The 19499-nt window shown below is 25.2% G+C and overlaps 1 protein-coding gene across 1 annotated transcript in view; it reads left to right on the top strand.

Annotated features, from left to right (window-relative positions):
* LOC129610038 (putative uncharacterized protein DDB_G0277255) overlaps nucleotides 1-19499 on the top strand; it is a 183390-nt gene that overhangs the window by 159257 nt on the left and 4634 nt on the right. Inside the window, exons 5-7 of the mRNA XM_055522355.1 lie at nucleotides 5360-5540; nucleotides 6774-6851; nucleotides 14058-14197. Of these exons, the coding sequence (XP_055378330.1) occupies nucleotides 5360-5540; nucleotides 6774-6851; nucleotides 14058-14197 (399 nt within the window). The remainder of the gene's footprint in view (nucleotides 1-5359; nucleotides 5541-6773; nucleotides 6852-14057; nucleotides 14198-19499) is intronic.

Here is a 19499-nt window from a genome sequence, read left to right on the forward strand (position 1 = left end):
CTTGCACACCAAATATACTTTCAATATTATTCATTGAAAAAAGTTCATATTATTTGAAATATTGAAAATGCAACGTTTTCACTATTTTATAACAATATCTTTTCAAATATACTTAAAAAATCTCTATAATAAAGTGTTATATTAGAGATTTTGCCATACGTATTTAAACGTTTATGTTATACAATACTTGCACACTTTAAAATGAACTCAAAATATCTTCATTATTATTATTATATGAAAAAGAAAGAAAAAATTCAATTGTCATAATGACACAATACCGTAATAATTATACAATACCGTAATAATCATAAAAACATATTAGACAATTTTAACAAAAATAACCTATTAAATTTTGTGATAAAAGGAAACTATGATCATTTTACATTATTCCTTTATAATGGCATACAATTATACAAAACATATTATATAAATATACATAATATATGTATGTGTGTGTGTTTAACACTATTTATAACTTTCAATTCGAATACTTTATAAACGATGACCTTAAGATAGCAGTTTTTGTTTTTTTTTTCTCGATTATTGTAAAATTGCTTTAAAAGTAATTTGAAAAGTTTTTTAAAAAACTTTTTTTTTTTTGTTAAATTTTGTGCTTATGAACACTAGAAAAAAAATCTAGTCCTCCAGTAACTATTTTGCGCATAAGGATAGAAAACAAAATTTCATAATTCTTTAGGAAAAAAATATTTCAAATATATACAGTGGAAGAAATTTTAAAGAACACGACCAAAAAATTTGGAACTGTAGAAATGCTCGCATATAAGAACCTATTGTACCTTCCGTCAAGGTATAGCATGAACCACTACAAGACTCCCCGAAACCCACCCCGTTGATGGATCCCAGTAACTTAAGATAGGTTTAGCTAACCGTACCTCCACCGGTATAAGTACATAATACCCCAGTATTTCCCTTCTCTTACAGGTGAAGGTCCTATAATCTCTCGGAAAGTGCACCAAGCCTTCCTTATTCTCTCTCCAATTTTATCATACAATGATTTTCACTTCTAAAATAACGTAACGAAAGAACGTTAACTTGTGTAGGAGAGAAAGTAAGAGAAAAACTTAGTATTCTTTCGTTTATAAAAACAAATATAATCTTATATTTGAATTTTAATACTCTCAAATTAATAACACTTCCACCTACACAGTTTCATTGCTATTGTAAAGAAAAGCGAAAAGAATAAATAAAAGCTGTCATTTAATTTTGTAATAAATTTTTGCCACAAACTTTTTTAAAAAAAAATTCACCTTTTTTTATCGGATTTAAGTTTTTTCCATTAAAAAAAAATTAATTTTAGTATTCACCATAAGAAGAAGATAAGAGCAAAATCATTATTTAGAATACATCAAAAACCAAAGCTTTTACCTGTAACGGGTTATGAAAATAGCTTATGCCATTTATCTTTCCACAAATACGCTCAATACTTCACTGTATATACTTTCTTTATTAAATTGGAAAATATGGGTTAAACTTTTCTCAAAAAAAAAAAAAATTTTTTTAAAAAAAAGTTTGTCAGCTGTAATGCAATTTTACTTACAATTGAGTTTAAAAATATTTTTATAGTAAACGATTGAGACATAAAAATAAAAAACAAAAAAAAATTGTAGAAAAAGGGTAAGAAGTGAACAAAGAAAAAATTAAAAACTATGAGTAATTTTTCTTCTTTTTTTTTTAATATTTTGTTTTCGTGAATGAGAAATTAATTTTTACTTCATACTTCTTTTCTAAAAAAAAATCTCTTGAGAAAACTTTCATTTATAAAAACTTAAAAAATTTTTTATATGCTTCACCTTTCACCATTTTGTAAATGAAAACTTCTTCAACGAAAAAATTTTCTTTGACAATAACGAAAATATTAAAGACACATAAGCAAAAAAGCAGTATAAATTTAAAAGTCCCCATTGAATTTTTAAAATTCTAAATATTTTTCCAGATAAAACGTAAACAGGTTAAAAATAAAGAAAAAAAAATGAGTTTTCCTTCTATTTTTAGTTTATTTACGACTATGAATTTTCTCCATTTATTATGGGATAAACTCAAAAATATCTAGTTATACGAGTAGAAGAAAATAATTTTAATTCCTAAAAATTTTTGAATTTTTCACAAAATACCTAAAAAATTTAACTTACGGCAAACTTGAGTTTAAGAGTAAACAACTATAGCTTTTTTATAGCGTTGATTGCGCGCCGTCATGACACGAGAACTATAGAAAATTCAAATACATTTTTATCTACTTAGATTACAATCGCTAGAATATCAGGGAGAGAAAAATATAAACAAATTCCAAAACAAAAACATTAAAGATCTATAAATAAAACCGTACCATAACTAATTTCTTTTTAAAAAAAATTTAATGGACTGAAACCATCATTGCCAAAAAAAAAAAAAAAAGAAAACTGAAATGAAGAAAACAAAAGGGGCAAATATACTCGTAATGTGCTAAAAATCCGAGAAACTTGTATTAATTATTTACATTCACTCATACTATTTACCCTATTCATATAAGAAAAGCAATTATTTCTATTTTTAAATGACAGTGTTTCTAAAACTTTCAAAATAATTTGAGACTATTCATTTTTATTTCAAATTTAATTTTCGAATTTCAAAAAATTATTTAATTTTATTGTACTTTTTCCAAAATTTCTGTAAAATCTCTTGAAAAAAAATTCAAATTAGAATGGAATTATTGACTCAAACCTAGTCATCGAACAGATTGCTAACTATTAAATTCAAATACTCTGAACAGTCAACATATTTTTTCCTAAATATTTTTAGAAAACAGAATATTTGGGAAAGAAAAAGACAATATAATTTACACCGAACATTGGCAGGCTTTTGTGAGTTATGGACAAATATATAATATATGAGTACGAGTAGGTTCCAATCGTATTTTTTACAGAAAAATGTACCTATATCTATAAACTGTAATTGAGTTAATAAAATTTTTATTTGAAAAATTTTAATAGTCCCCATCGAATATATATTTTTTTTTTGCAAGTAGAATGATGGACCGCATTTTTCCGACAGCTGATTTATACTATTAATATTATCTATGCATAAAATCTTGAATTGTATTTAATAGTTACCAAATTTAAAGAAAAACACTCAACATTACAAATTTATATGTATGTAATTTTTATAAAAATCCACAAATTAATAGTTACCTATAACTTTAACTTTTGTTCTTCTGACACATTTTTCTATGCATTTTTATGTAAATTATTCGTTCAATGTTGTTTTTCAAAGGTACAATTAATTTTGGATGATCGATATAATATCAACAAAATGTATGATTTCAACAACAATAGCGACTCATCAATGACATAACATTTATTAAATTTTAATAATTTGAATAAAATATTGTTCGGGCGCCAATCTCTCTATATTATAGAGAAATTGACAAACCAAAGTATGTTGATTTGACATTATCAAATGTAATGAATAACGTGTGAATTTATTAAAATAAAAAAACAAAAATGCAAAAAAACTTAACTGTTATACATTTTACGACATTTTACTACAACCTAATGTAACGACAAACAGTTTGAGAAGCAGTGCTGTACTAATAAATTAATGTGAAAGTTTTGAAACAAAAATTTATTTTCAAGTTAAAATTCTATTTAAAAATTTTTTTTTTTTTTGCTTTGTTTTTTTTTTAATGCACCATTAGGAAAGATATGAGCCTTTTCATATACGTACGGTTTTAGTTTAAGAGAAAAATAACGCTAAAAATTTAACAGAATCTTTAAAACAAAATTTATATTATGCGCGTCTCATATAAAAACTATTATAAAAATTTTATAGTCTTGCATTATTGTTGTGTTAAATTTAGTAGATGTGTGAGTACAATGACATTTTACTGATGCTCATATACTATGTTCTATAAAGCTAAAGAAGAAACTGTGATCTTTAATTAATTTTTCCTTTTGCGACAGTATTGTGACAATTCTCGAAATAAATCTCTTGTTAACCGTAGAAGAATCAAAAATATCATTGATTGGAGAACAAGTTTAATCCTTCTATAACATAAACTTCAAATTTAGTATATAAACATAAATTAGACTATCTAATTAAAACATTATATCAAAATTTGTTATTCTTAATCCTTAGTACATTTGCAACAAATTTCCATATAGAATTCATGCAAGTAAAAATGGACGTATTCTTAAATAATTTTAATTTCTTTCTACACAATTAATTTAGTTAAATTTAATAAATTATTTGTAAAGAATAATACGAGTATTATACAAAAAGCTTTAATATGGTGAATAATATATTTCGAAATAAATAGAGTAATAAAAAAAAAATCATATTATTGAATTTGATATTTATCTAATGGAAATATATTATACAAAATGTTTAATCATAGAATTAACATTAATGGTGATCTTATATACTTAGGAAAATATAGTTGATGCCACGTTTTGCTGATCCAACGAAAATTATTGAAATTTCCTTAAAATAATCTATATAGTAAATTATAAGATTATTACGCTTCCTTATATAAGACTCTTATTCATTGTTTAACAATTTGCTGTGATAAAAATTTCAGTGGTCTCAAAAAATACAATTTTAATGTCATGTTTATTTTCGTTTAGCACCAAGTTAATTCAAAGTTTATATAAAAAATCATAGTAAATAATTGTTCATTGTTTTAATTTGAAATTTTGACAATAATCGACCAGAAATCGAAAACACGACATTTAAGTTAAAATGTTTAACTATTTATAAACTGATTACCTTTGAATTGAACTTGTTAACTCTGGTCTAGTACCCACGTAAATTTACCCTACTCACCTTAAAAAATAAAAAAATATAATTTAAATTGTTATTTAGAGAATACATAGAAAATAGTTTTCCGATAGCGGCATATTCATCAACATGGAATATATAATTTTGTATAACAGTTGATATAAATCAGTTGATTTTGTCTTCAAGTTCGTTTCCAAACTATCCTATTTTGTTCTATTTACTCATAAGGGGCTATTTTCTTAAAATAATTTTAATAATAAGTGACAAAATATTTTCTTAATAGAAATTTTATAACAATTTTTGTCTTGCTTTTAAATAAATTTTTAAAATAATCTCCTACGGGACCCTTAACTCTTATATGTACATAATATTGTATCGTTTCACTATAAGAACAATTTCATTATATATATATTTTTATATTATAATGTAAATCTACATTTAAACTTTCTTTCTAAAGCATTCAGTTAATTAAGAATGATTTTTATTTTATAGCTTATTATAATAATTTTCAGATTATTCTAATTAAATTCTATACCATCTCATTCTTATACTAAAAAAAAAAAAACCAATTTTAATAAAATTTCAGATTTTCAGCAAAAGTATTAACATCACTTTGTCAGCAAATTGAAAATATACCTTTAGCTGGTGTTGTTGTTATAGGTGATGGTCAATCAGCACGTGCAATAGCTTTATCTGGTAATGCTATGCAAGTACCTGTATTATGGGCTAGAGGTGGAACAGCAAATATTCATGGTATTCAAAGAGAGGTAATCAATATTGATCGTTTTTATATTAAATACACAAAAAAAAACCAAATAGTTGAAAATATAGGTTGAATTTCATTTTCAAAGGATAACTTGTATATTATAAGAATATATATATATATATGTATATATATATATATATATATATATTGTATAAAGAGTATAATAGTTCCCAATATTGAATAAAAATATATTATAATCATAGAAATTTAAATAAAAATCTAATATTATGAAAAAAACCATATTGAAAATGAAAAGTTTTCCATTTTTTTTCTTCTATGTCCTAATTTTCGATTCCTTATATCAGATGTTCAAAGAACACTTAACTTGACATGATTATTATGAATATATAATAAATGTAGGAATATACAAGAAACCCGAAAAAGGTTTTTTTTTTTTATTGTATATATATACAAAAACATTACAATAAATTAAAAATGAAATTCTTATATTTTCTCAAAAAAATTTTTTTAGTGAGTGTTTTTCTTTGAAAATATTAAAGAAAATATTTTATTTAACAAGTATTACAAGTTGTTTGATTAAATTTCTTGCAAAATGTGTCATGGGGCTCTTTGTACTTTATATTTTTGAGAATATTGCAAATAACAAAAAATACCCCTATGTATGTAGTGTCGCACATTGTGGCAGTCATTCGTCATTATTCTCTGTTAACAAATTATTTTTCTTCAAAATCCTATAAATATGCAATTTTTACTAATAATTTATAATTTAGTTTGCTGATTCTAAGAATCTCCAAATTTAATATGAAATTAAAATTTAAATTAATTTTTTTTATAAAAAACACAAACTCATTAAATTTATTAATTGTTCCACTTTTTGTTTAGTTGCAATTTAATTAATTGTTAATCAATTAAATCCGAACACGTTTTCATTATATTTTTTTCATATTCTCATTTTATTCTACTAAATATTGCATACTAATTTAACATATATTAATACGTACATGATATTATTTTCACAATAATATCACCCTGTCTTATAATCATTGAATAAAAATGTTGAATAATTTATATGTTAACACTATAACCAAACCTACAAAAAGAAAAAATTACAAAGCAACAAAAAAAAAAGACCAAATAAAATAAATAAAAACAAATTAAATGAATATTTTATTCTACATAATATGTATGTATATATATACATATGTATTCTATTTTCATTATCATATAAAATATACCTATACATATACTATATTTTCTTTTATATTTAATATAGGCTCAATCCGCACTACAATCTATGTTACAACCATCAGCTAGAGAAATTTTGAAAGCAATACGAGCATTATTTTTACAAGTAAGTACCATTCATAACACTTATACAATGATGTAAGTACATATATACATACAATATATATTACATATAGTTACATATACATATATAAGTTTATATTATAGTATATATAAGTTTATATTATTGTTTAATGATGTTCCTTGTAAATATTCATGTTGATTTTGTATTATTTTGACACATGTCCATATTTACAAGTACATATAGTATATAATATACTATATAAATATTATAGTTATATAATATAATATTATATAGAACAATATAATTCTTTAAAAACAAGTGGCTAAGGATAACAATAATTGTCTAACGTCAGGACAAGAGACTTAAACTTAATACATGTGTGTATGTCTGTCTATATAGAAAAATAGTATCAAAATGTTTGCAAATACTTGAATACATATATATATATATACATATATAACACATAACCATATATATAATATAGTAAATATTATATACGATATTTTGTATGGTGTCATCATAAATAATGAAACGGAGTGAGGGGTTAATTGTATCGTTGAATTAATGATTGTTCTATGTGGTCAAATAAAATGAGATAGGAAATAAAAATTTTTATATAGAATAAGTAATATAATATGTACTTCTATGTTTGTATATATATATATACTGTAAATAATAATATAAATTGTTATAAATTTATATTTATTTGAAATAATAATAAAAATAAATGCATGAATATTATGTTGTATATATAAGAGAATATAAGAAATTAATAAAGAAATGGGGGAAAACAAAATCGAAATGAAAGCCTTTAAGAGAAGTTATTTTTTGACCACTTTCTCTTACAAATTCCATTTTATCCTCCTTTTAATTAAGAAAAAAGAAACTCTGACAAGATTCTATATTTTTTCTCTTTAAGTTGTTTCTCATTCTCAGATAATTTTTACATTATGTAAAAAGGGTAATGTTTTAATAAGAATAAAATATTTTTCTTTTCCTCTTATATTTCGTTAGAATTTCCATTTTTTTCATTAGTACATTGTCCTTTGTTAATTTTATAAATTTTTTCATAAAGGTTATACAACTATAGTATTGATTTTCTGGGGTAAAATAAAAATGTCTCTTTTATTTTTTCTTGTGCATGGTTTGAATATACAATTGAATGCTTAATATCAGTATATGGAGGCGTATTATGTCTTCTTTAATTAGAATTTATTTCAACTATTATAATATAGATTTTACATTGAATCAACATATACATATATGTATAATTATATTTCAAACCTATAATATTTGCAAATAATAAGGAAGGTAAAAACGTAAGTGTAGCAAATAAAAAAAAAAATTGTTATTCCAAGAATTCATTTAAAAATCTTTCTATTCGACATAAAAATTTTGTTATAAAAAATTAATTTTTATTATTATTGTTATACATTTAGTATATGAATTTCATTAAAAGTATATTTTTATTCCTATATTAAAATTATGATTTTAATACAAAAATTAAATTGACCTATAAAATATAGCAATTATATATTAAGGATTCTTTCCATATTATTGCGTTTAATATAAGCAATTAAAAATTGTATATAAAAAAAAATTATACAAAACTAGCCATAACAATTCGGAAATGAAATTTTCATTTTATCTTAAAATCCTTATAATTTTTATTCTATTACGACATCGTAGATCCAAAATTTTATAATTTCCTAAAAATGGAAGGAAAACAAAATTAAATCTATGATGAAAATCACTTATATAAAAAAATTACGGTTGAAGAACAATTTGCGCAGTATTTGATTCGTATTGCTTTTAATTTTATAAAATATTAAAATGAACACGCAAATTTTTCCTCAATATAATTAGTTAATTCTATATTCAGTATTCTGTTTTCGAATGCTATACTTTATTTACTACTACTGAATACAATATACTTAAAGAATTCATAATATACTGAAAACAGCTTTTGAAAATAATGACTCTTACGGCTTTTTGAATTTAATATATTTTTTTCTGAATAAGAATTGACAATTTTCAGAATTTATATTTTAATGGAATTTAATGAATGAGTAAGATAATAAGTTGACAACACTATGAGTGAAATGAGAGGAATTTGAAATGAATAGGTCACATATGAAAGAAATATTAATATAATTCCTAATTTGATATCTGCTATATTAAAAGTATGAAATTACTTAAATAATATTACATAAAATTTAAGTTTGCGCAAATGCCTTTGAATTATTTATAAACGATTTTATTAAAAAATTATGGAAAATTTGAATTTTTAAAATAATTTTCATTGCCTATTAAATTATCATGGATCATAAGATCCAAAGAATACAATTTTATTAAGAAAATTCTAAAACACACCATCAACAACTACTAAACACGTCATAATATTATTTAAGAATTAAGATTTACAGTTCACGATCCCAACTAGTACTTTAATTGGACTTTATTTTAATAATTCTTCATGAATATTTGAGTTTTATTCAAAATAGAGAATTCATTTCAAAAACTCATGGCAGAATTCAAATATTATTTAAAATTTAAAATTAAAAATATTGCAAATTATATCTTTCATCTTGAATGTGTGATGCACGTAGGAATAGACACTAATATTAATATAAATATTGTAAAGTAAATCGCCTGAAATAATGTACATTTCTATAGAATGCCAAGAATATTTACAAAACTTTATTTAAATTACTCGATTTTCTGTTGATATTTAATAAAAATTTCTCCTAAAACTTAATTATATTCATATAGAATAAGGAAAAAAAAAATTGAAAAATATGGCATAATATTCTATATTTTTAATCTATTTCCCTACGGGTTCAAAAATATAAGCATACAATGAATTTATTTACGAAATACTCATTTCATTTTTAGTAATATTTATAGTTTTATATTTATATATAATTTTTTATACTATATATATAAATGTGTATGTAAATACATTATTTTTACTATATTATTATTGGAGTAGAATAATGTTTAATTATTTTTAAATGATCATTTGTTACAATAGCATATTATAATTATTCTCAACGGTCCTGATTGATTCTCTCTCTCTCTCTCTTTATAACTGAATATTTTTCTATTTCTTATATTATACAACTATACAAAAAATAATATTTTATTCTATAAAATTTGAAAATAATATAAATTGTATATGGTATATATATTATATTTAATTTCTAAGAAATCCTTGAATTTATGCTGATTATAACAATATTATAATATAATGAAAATTATATACATATACAGATTTACTTGTGTTTATTTTTTATTTACATATACGTAAATTTATCTTAATAGGTTAAATATATAAAAATAATAATAAAGAGTAAAAGAAAAAGAAAATATAACATACACTCAATATTATTATTCTATAAGTATGCTATATAGAAAGTAAAACAAAAAACAGAACGGAAAATAGAAAATGAAAAATCAAAATGAAGAGATATCCTTACTGTTATGTAACGATTTAAGGATTTTCTTGAAGTATGTCATATAAATAAAATACGTTATTAATGATAAAAATGAAGAACAAAAAATAATAAAAAGAAAGTAGATTTTTCCTCTTACTTATTTATTATTATTATTATTTGCTATTTTACTTGTTTTTCTTCTTCTTTTTTTTCTTGTTTGTAATATAATATAGAAACGAAAAAGAAGGATAAAACTATATGTTCTTTATATGTAAAGTATGAAGTATTTATTTATTTATTTTTTGTTTTTTTATTTTCTGTCTTGCAAAAAAAACAAAATATATCTAGACTTTGTCATTAAATTAAAAAATGCCAATATAGAAGACAAAAAAAGAAAATTCCAATAATAAGCATACAATCTACGTCCTTGTTAGCCTGAATACAGAGAGCATGTTAATTAATTTGCTATTACGCTAACAAAAACCTTAAAAAAAATATTAAATAATTTCCTGTAAACTAAATTTTAAATATAATTCTCTTAGCAATATACTCTAATATTTAATTTCGTATTTAATACTCGTAAGTATTGGTGGGGAGCAAGTTTTAAATGGAAAAATAAATTAAATAACAATAATTTAAAAATAATTTTAGTCTAAAGAATAATTAAAGACCAACTAGCTATTTCAAATGACTCTTTTTTTTTTTATTTGAAGAAAATTTTTAAAGTAAAATATTTAAATTCACAAAAATAATAATATGTTTTTGGAATGTTTGATTTTTGAAGCGAACATGTTCGATGCAACATTTTTATTAAGATATATGTTTGAATTTGAACCATCCAATATAAATAGTATGATGATCTGTTAATATTGATAATCGTTGTGATATACAGCACCTTATTGTTATGTTTTAATTCGAAATTTAAATAATTTATTATCACTCCCGTATTTATTATATAAGATTCAAGGTAAATCATAAAAAATTACTTAAAATTCCAAGAAAACAAAGATAATATGAAACTTACAATTGTTATGAATATGTTCTTCTAATAATTAATAACATATAATGCTAAAAATCTGTGGCAACAATCAGTGAAATCAGTCAGAAAATAAAAGTCCTATACGGATTTTTAATATTTTTCCTAATTTAACACTAGTACGTTTTGTATAATGAATTTTGTATAATTTTAGCAAAATTCCTAATTCTAAATAGTTCTTTAATTCCATATTTTCAAAATTACATTTTGCATGGCTTCATGCATCTCATTTCCAACTCAGTTATTTTTGACTGAAACAAAGTTTAATTAAATAAAATTTTTTATTACACAGTCTTCGAATTCAGAAGATAGTATGAGCTGAATTTTTATGTCGAATTAAAATTAAATTTTCGAACCCATTCAAGTTGTAAGAGTTAAACATAATAAATTACAAAGTGTAGACCTCATTTCTTTTAAAAAAATTTCTGATATTCTTTATTCTGAAACATTGTAGTTTCTGGCCCGTATATTCAAAATATATGTGTATATAAACATGGTATATGTATAATAAAAATGATGATAATGTAAAAGAAATTCATGAATAAAAAAGAGAAGAAAAAAAAAAGAAAAAAAACTATAATATGTAAAAAAAATTTACTTACATGTTATATATAAAAGAATTTTCTTTCATTCTTTCTTAAGCACGTGTTGCAAATTAATTCCAAGATATAGATCAAAAATTTTCTGCTCTTTAGTAAAACACACATAATGATATTATATACATATACTTTGTTATATATACGTACATTGATACATATTTTATGTCATCATATCTTATATACTTATTTGTCATCTTTAAAATTTCAAAAGATTTATGAATTTCATAAAATAAAAGTATAAATTTATTTTTCATATAAAAATAAAATGTTTGATAAAATTGGATTTAAATGAAAAGATTTTTCAATGTAAACGAGCTATTTTTTGATATGAAAACTTCAAAATAAAAAAAAACGAGAAAAAAAATAGAGTTGACCTTGTCAACTCTGTGATACCCGTACGAATTTGTTATCCTATGTGCGAATAACTAATGTGCCATAACTAACTATGGGGCAGACTATGACTTTAAGTTGCCGTATTACCATATTAATTTATGCAAAATTTCAGTACTATGTGTTATTCAAAATACTGGTTGTGCCAAACTACTATTGATGTTGTATGGCAGCTACCAGAAAGAGCCAAGAAATTTTAGCGAATTTTATCAAGCACATCGGCCCTACTAATATATTCACTTGTGTGAAATCTCAATATCACAGCTTTTATAGTTTCTGAGATATAGTCAAATAACTTTTGAAGTTGTATGGCAGGTACCAGAAGGAGCCAAGTAATTTCAACGACTTTTATGAGACACATTGGCCCTACTAATATATTCGTTTGTGTGAAATTTCAATACCATAGCTTTAATAGTTTCTCAAATATAGTCAAATAACTTTTGAAGTTGTATGGCAGGTACCAGAAGGAGCCAAGTAATTTCAACGACTTTTATGAGACACATTGGCCCTACTAATATATTCGTTTGTGTGAAATTTCAATACCATAGCTTTAATAGTTTCTCAAATATAGTCAAATAACTTTTGAAGTTGTATGGCAGGTACCAGAAGGAGCCAAGTAATTTCACTTGGCTCCTTCTGGTACCACATCGGCCTTACGAGACACATCGGCCCTACTAATATATTCACTTGTGTGAAATCTCAATATCACAGCTTTTATAGTTTCTGAGATATAGCCAAATAACTTTTGAAGTTGTATGGCAGGTACCAGAAGGAGCCAAGTAATTTCAACGACTTTTATGTGACACATTGGCCCTACTAATATATTCGTTTGTGTGAAATTTCATTACCATAGCTTTACTAGTTTCTGAAATATAGCCAAATAATTTTGGAAGTTGTATGGCAGGTACCAGAAGGAGCCAAGTAATTTCAACGACTTTTATGTGACACATTGGCCCTACTAATATATTCGTTTGTGCGAAATTTCAATACCATAACTTTTATAGTTTCTGAGATATAGCCAAATAAATTTTGAAGTTGTATGGCAGCTACCCGAACCGGTACCCCGATCATGTCCAATTTAAATAGGGTTCTGGCACTTACTACAATAAATCATTTGTGAAAATTTGGTGAACTTAGCTCAATTAGTTTTTGAGTTATCGTTCGGACGGACGGACGGACGGACGGACGGACGGACAGACAAAGCTAAATCAACTCAGAATTTGTCGCTGATCAAAAACATACACTTGAGTCTATATCTAACACCGTTATTTCTTAGCGTTACAAACGGTAAGGCAAATTTAGTATACCCTTCGAACATACGTTCGTACGGGTATAAAAACAGAGAACGAGAATAAAAAGAAAGTAATTCATTATAGTGTAAAAAAATTTCATGTTCAGAAGATTTTTTTTCAAAGTAGACATTTAAAATATGTAAGAAATTTTAATGCTTTTGATCAAAAGTTAATGCAGCAGCTAAGATAGAATAATCCAAGATAATAAAATACACAGGTCGTTTGCCTTCCAATTTCTATATATATCCTTACATAAACCATTATGAATAGATCAAAATTTCATTGCGTTAATGTCAGCTGCTCAATAGATTTCACTAACATTAAAGCTGCTTACATATTTCAAAACACTGCGCATTAAGAATCACTTTCAATTTTCCTTAATTTGTAGTCTTTTTCAGCAAATTTGAAATTACAATTTTATTATAAAGCAAAAAGCATTGATTAATTTTTATTAATTTTTAAATATTTTTGTTTTTTTTAATATTCAATTTCAGACACATTGGCATTCTTTTTTTGTTTTGGCTGATGTTGATGCAGCAATGGTATTAGCTGGTAATGATGGACGTACATTAAAAGATCCACCATTGCTGCCAACAATACTTCCTTTGCCAGCTGGTGATGGTGATGTGTTCAGGTATGAAATGAATAAAAAAAAAATTCAATTTTTTTTTTTTTTTAAATTATTTTGATTATGGGGTCAAAGGAAACACATTTTGAGTATTATTGAATTTCAAATTTTAATATTTTTCAAATTATTTTATTTTTGAATTTCTTGTTGCAAGCAATAGTCCCTATGTTGTCTTGATTAGCAATTAAATGCGGAAATCAAGTAACATTATTTCTCTTAACTAAGTTCTCATAACAGTGTCATTCATCAGGTTTATCCCCCAATATTTCCAATTGATAAAAAATTTTTTAGTAATTTTTTTAATTTTATAGAATAAAGTAACAAAATCGCTCTTCCAATCATAATTTATTTTGTGGTTTCTCTTAAAAACCATGAAACGCGCAAATAAAATAAAATATGTTTTAAAAATCTTCCAAACGATTTAGTGTTGCCCTCTCCAGCAGGATGTTTTCTTCTGATCACAAAATTAAAAGTTATCCAATCATTTTTTTTAACTTTTTTTTGTTTTTGTTTTAATCGTTTTTGTTTGTTCCCTTAACAAAAAATTAGACGATATTATAAACACCATTTCCATGTAATGAGAAATAAAATTAAATTTAGTTTTGATTATATACGTTCTGCTTGTTACCCTCGTCGTTTTCCTTGCCATTGCTTTAAAGAAAAAAAAAAATGAAAAGAAAAAAAGGCAAATTAACAAATCACTGCAATGTACAAAGGGAAATCTCTGATGTGAACTTTTAAAAGTACATGAAAAATAAGAAGGGAAAATTCGACAAGGAAAAGCTGTTTAAAATCAAAAAGGCAAAATGAAAAAAAAAAATATCCTCATCGATAAATAATTGAGCAGTTTATTCATGTTAAAATTGGCAATTTGAACGAGAATAAGCTGCTCAACATCCCTCCACCCCCCCCCCCCTACCCCTCCCTTTCCTCCTGTTCTCCACAATTTTTTTTTACACTGGAATCTTATTCCATTACAATACGTCATGTTAGTCTCTTATATTCTCCACAAAAATTTTTTGCAAATTTTGTTTTGAAAAAAATTTCCACTCTTAATCCTATGGAAAATTCAGTCAATTTACTAAACGCCTTACCAATTTATAAAAAGATTTTTATCTGTTTTCACTCGCAATTACTTTTAAAGAAGCAAAACAAGTGAGACCAAAAGAAAACAAAAAATTTTTGTATGCATAAGAAGATTGAAAATCTTCAAATCGCTTTATAGAAAATTAGTGGCCTCTGATATAAGAAGAAGAATAGAATATTGAGAAAGCAAATATTTTCTTTCGTCTTTAAATTTTAAATTTTAAAATATGAAAATGTCTATAGAGCACGGAATGAGAATAACAAGTAAGTATTGAATACATATTACATATTTAAGTGGCATATATACATTATATGTTTATACGTTCTTCTCAGATATCGTATATAATTTGTGATCTTAGAGAAAAACAACAATAAAAATATAAAGAAAGAGAATGAAACTTAAACTATTGTCACATTTTTCAATAAATTTTTATTAAAATGAAAATGAAGAGAAGACAAATTATTGCTGCAATTTAAAAGAAAAGAAGAAAAAAAAGTTTTAATAAATTTTTTGTGATGCAGGAAATCATTGATGATTTATGACTGAAACGTGAAAGATTGCTCTTAAAGTGTCAAACATTTATAAAACCAATTCCCTTCTACATAAACAGTAATTTGTCTTGAAGAATTTATGAATCTTTATAATTTTGTTTTTTGTTTTTTTATTCTCCACATATTAAAAAATTATGTTATAGGTTCTTTATGAAATGAGAATTCCTTGTAAAGAACAAAACAGCTGCAGGAAAACTTAGAATCATCTTTTTAATCTTGGGATTTCAAGTAATGTAATGAATAGATAAAAAAGCCACGGGATTAAGTTTCAATGATCTGTATATCATTTTTATTTACATCGGGTGAAAAGAAAGGAAATGAGTGAATCATAAAAATGGGGCTTACTTTGAGTCCCTAAGTGGTGAATCATAATTTCCGTATAAAGTTCGATATTATTATTTTGAGCACGAACCAGTTCATACATTCAGATTGATGTCTATTATAAAGTTTTTGAAACTTTTACGATAAATATCAGTATAGCTAAGTGATTCGATACTCAGAATAAGCTAAAATATTTAATATATGTTAAGATATATATCGTAAAAAATTTTGAAAATTTATTATAGACACAAATCATTTATACAAATTGGTTTGTTCTTACAATAATATCTGATATTTTAACTTTCTTTAAAACTATCACTTAATGATAAGCTGGTCAGATCTAAACGAAATATAAATTTCAAGTAAAAAGAAAATTCTGTGGTTTTTTTTATTTCGCCCTTAAAAAATTGTTAGCTTTTTTAAAAGAAGTCAAATTTAAGTAAACGTTACTTGATACACTCACAGTATATCTTGCTCAAAATAAACAATAAATAAAATTGTCGGAGACAAAAATAAATTCTATGTAAATAACAATAATTTTATTTTCCCCACAAAACTTTTTATACAACAAAAATTTAAAAATTCAAACCAATATTCAATTCATTACCGTTAATTAATCACCATGATATGAGCATTACAATTCCTTTTGTTCACATTAAATCACATTAAATTTCGGTCCCATTGTATTGAAGGGACAACAAAATCATTACTAAACTGCGGTTGAATGATTTTAATGATTGCAATTTAAAATTTGCCGCTAAATATAGAAATAGCGATAAATGTAACAACACAAAAAAATACTAATCGTTACAGGAACATGCCATTTATGTAAAAGAGGCTTTTTATACCCGTACGAACGTATGTTCGAAGGGTATACTAAATTTGCCTTACCGTTTGTAACGCTAAGAAATAACGGTGTTAGATATAGACTCAAGTGTATGTTTTTGATCAGCGTCAAATTCTGAGTTGATTTAGCTTTGTCTGTCCGTCCGTCCGTCCGTCCGTCCGTCCGTCCGTCCGTCCGTCCGTCCGTCCGAACGATAACTCAAAAACTAATTGAGCTAAGTTCATCAACTTTTCACAAATGATTTATTGTAGTAAGTGCCAGAACCCTATTTAAATTGGACGTGATCGGGGTACCGGTTCGGGTAGCTGCCATACAACTTCAAAATTTATTTGGCTATATCTCAGAAACTATAAAAGTTGTGGTATTGAAATTTCACACAAACGAATATATTAATAGGGCCAATGTGTCTCATAAAAGTCGTTGAAATTACTTGGCTCCTTCTGGTACCTGCCATACAACTTCAAAATTTATTTGGCCATATCTCAGAAACTATAAAAGTTGTATTGAAATTTCACACAAACGAATATATTAATAGGGCCAATGTGTCTCATAAAAGTCGTTGAAATTACTTGGCTCCTTCTGGTACCTGCCATACAACTTCAAAAGTTATTTGACTATATTTCAGAAACTATTAAAGCTATGGCATTGAAATTTCACACAAACGAATATATTAATAGGACCAATGTGTCTCATAAAAGTCGTTGAAATTACTTGGCTCCTTCTGGTACCTGCCATACAACTTCAAAAGTTATTTGGCTATATCTCAGAAACTATAAAAGCTGTGATATTGAGATTTCGCACAAATGAATATATTAGTAGGGCCGATGTGCTTGATAAAATTCGCTAAAATTTCTTGGCTCTTTCTGGTAGCTGCCATACAACTTCAATAGTAGTTTGGCACAACCAGTATTTTGAAAAACACATAGAACTGAAATTTTGCATAAATTAATATGGTAATACGGCAACTTAAAGTCATAGTCTGCCCCATAGTTAGTTATGGCACATTAGTTATTCGCACATAGGATAACAAATTCGTACGGGTATCACAGAGTTGACAAGGTCAACTCTACTTTTTTTCTCGTTTTATTTTAAATTTTTATTATCGTATTCCTCTTTGATACGACAACTTACTTTGGTAGATATTAGAAAAAAAAATCCTTAAAAATTGTGGGTTTTAATGTGAATTTGAATTGAACCTTTTTAAAAAAAATTAAAGAGAAAATATAAGAGGAGACTAAAAATTTCCCATAATACTTTTAAAAGGATTCTTTTTTTGTTGATTTTTAATGATTTTCAAAATACTGGTTAAATTATTATTACCTAGCGTTGCTCTTTCGCTATTCTTTTCTTCGTATTTTAGCGAGAAACAACTTAATTGACTTGTTTTTTGCGATTTTTTAACAACCAAAGACCGATAAAAATTAAAAATTATTTTCGCTCACAATACAAAATTGACAATAATAGAAAAGTTTCCAATTTCAAAAAACCATTTATAATTTTTTTTTAATTTTTAATGTGTGCAAATGCAATGAGTTTTTCAGGTTTTAATTTTCTCTCTTCTCTGTTACAATATACTCTATTTATTGGGCAATAATAGGACACAGCGAAAATAAAAAAAAATTGCAAAATTTCAGCGAATTATTGTGAAATTTTTGTTCTTCACCAAATTTCTTCCCGTTATTGTTCATTTTTTGTTGATTTGGATTTTATTTTTTTTTTGGTTTTGCTTTTAATTGAAGGAAAAAGAAGGACAAAGAATCCATATTTGTTGATAATAAAATATATAGACGTAATAATAATTCGTACATAAAAAAAACGCTGTTGTAAAATTTTATTTCCAATCAATTTACTTCATTCGGGAACATAAAAAGAAAAAAACAAAAACAGTACACAGAAAAAAAAACTCCAAAATAAAATCAATAAACAATATTAAAGTCATAAAAAGAAAATGTTTTCATTTTAATTTTGAATTTTTTTTTTATTTCTTTACAAAACACAACAGGATTTGTGTTTTCAGCACAGGATGTTTTCAAGGAAATAAAAGCAACGTTAGGTATACGTGCTAAAAATTCCGTGGCCTCACTAGGCCTTAAAATAAAATTTTAGCGAATCTGTTATTATTTCGTTTGTTTTTGCATGTTTTTTCATCCATCTTCCTGTTGAACTGGGGCACCTTGTGGGGCTCGGAAGGCCGAAATTCTGCAGCCGTGAAAGTGAAACAACCTAGTATTTCCCTTTTCCTATTAAGGAGAGCATCAGACTCCTTCAGAAGGGGTACTGAGGTCCAAAATTCCAGGCCTGTACTACTGAAGTGCTCTTTAAGTTCGCACTCTCTCTGACAAGATCCCGGTCAGAATTCCCAATTGATTCTTGTCCAACCTTGCAATCTTCATAAATCGCTTCTCATAATATCCCAGAAGCTTTTTGGAATGCCGTAGCTCCGAAAAACCTCTCCAGCGTTCCTCTCTCTGATTCCTTCCTTATAGTTCCCAACAAAAATTA

Source organism: Condylostylus longicornis, unplaced genomic scaffold (assembly GCF_029603195.1).
Source record: "Condylostylus longicornis isolate FDR11 unplaced genomic scaffold, ASM2960319v2 ptg000043l, whole genome shotgun sequence".
Lineage (NCBI taxonomy): Eukaryota > Metazoa > Arthropoda > Insecta > Diptera > Dolichopodidae > Condylostylus > Condylostylus longicornis.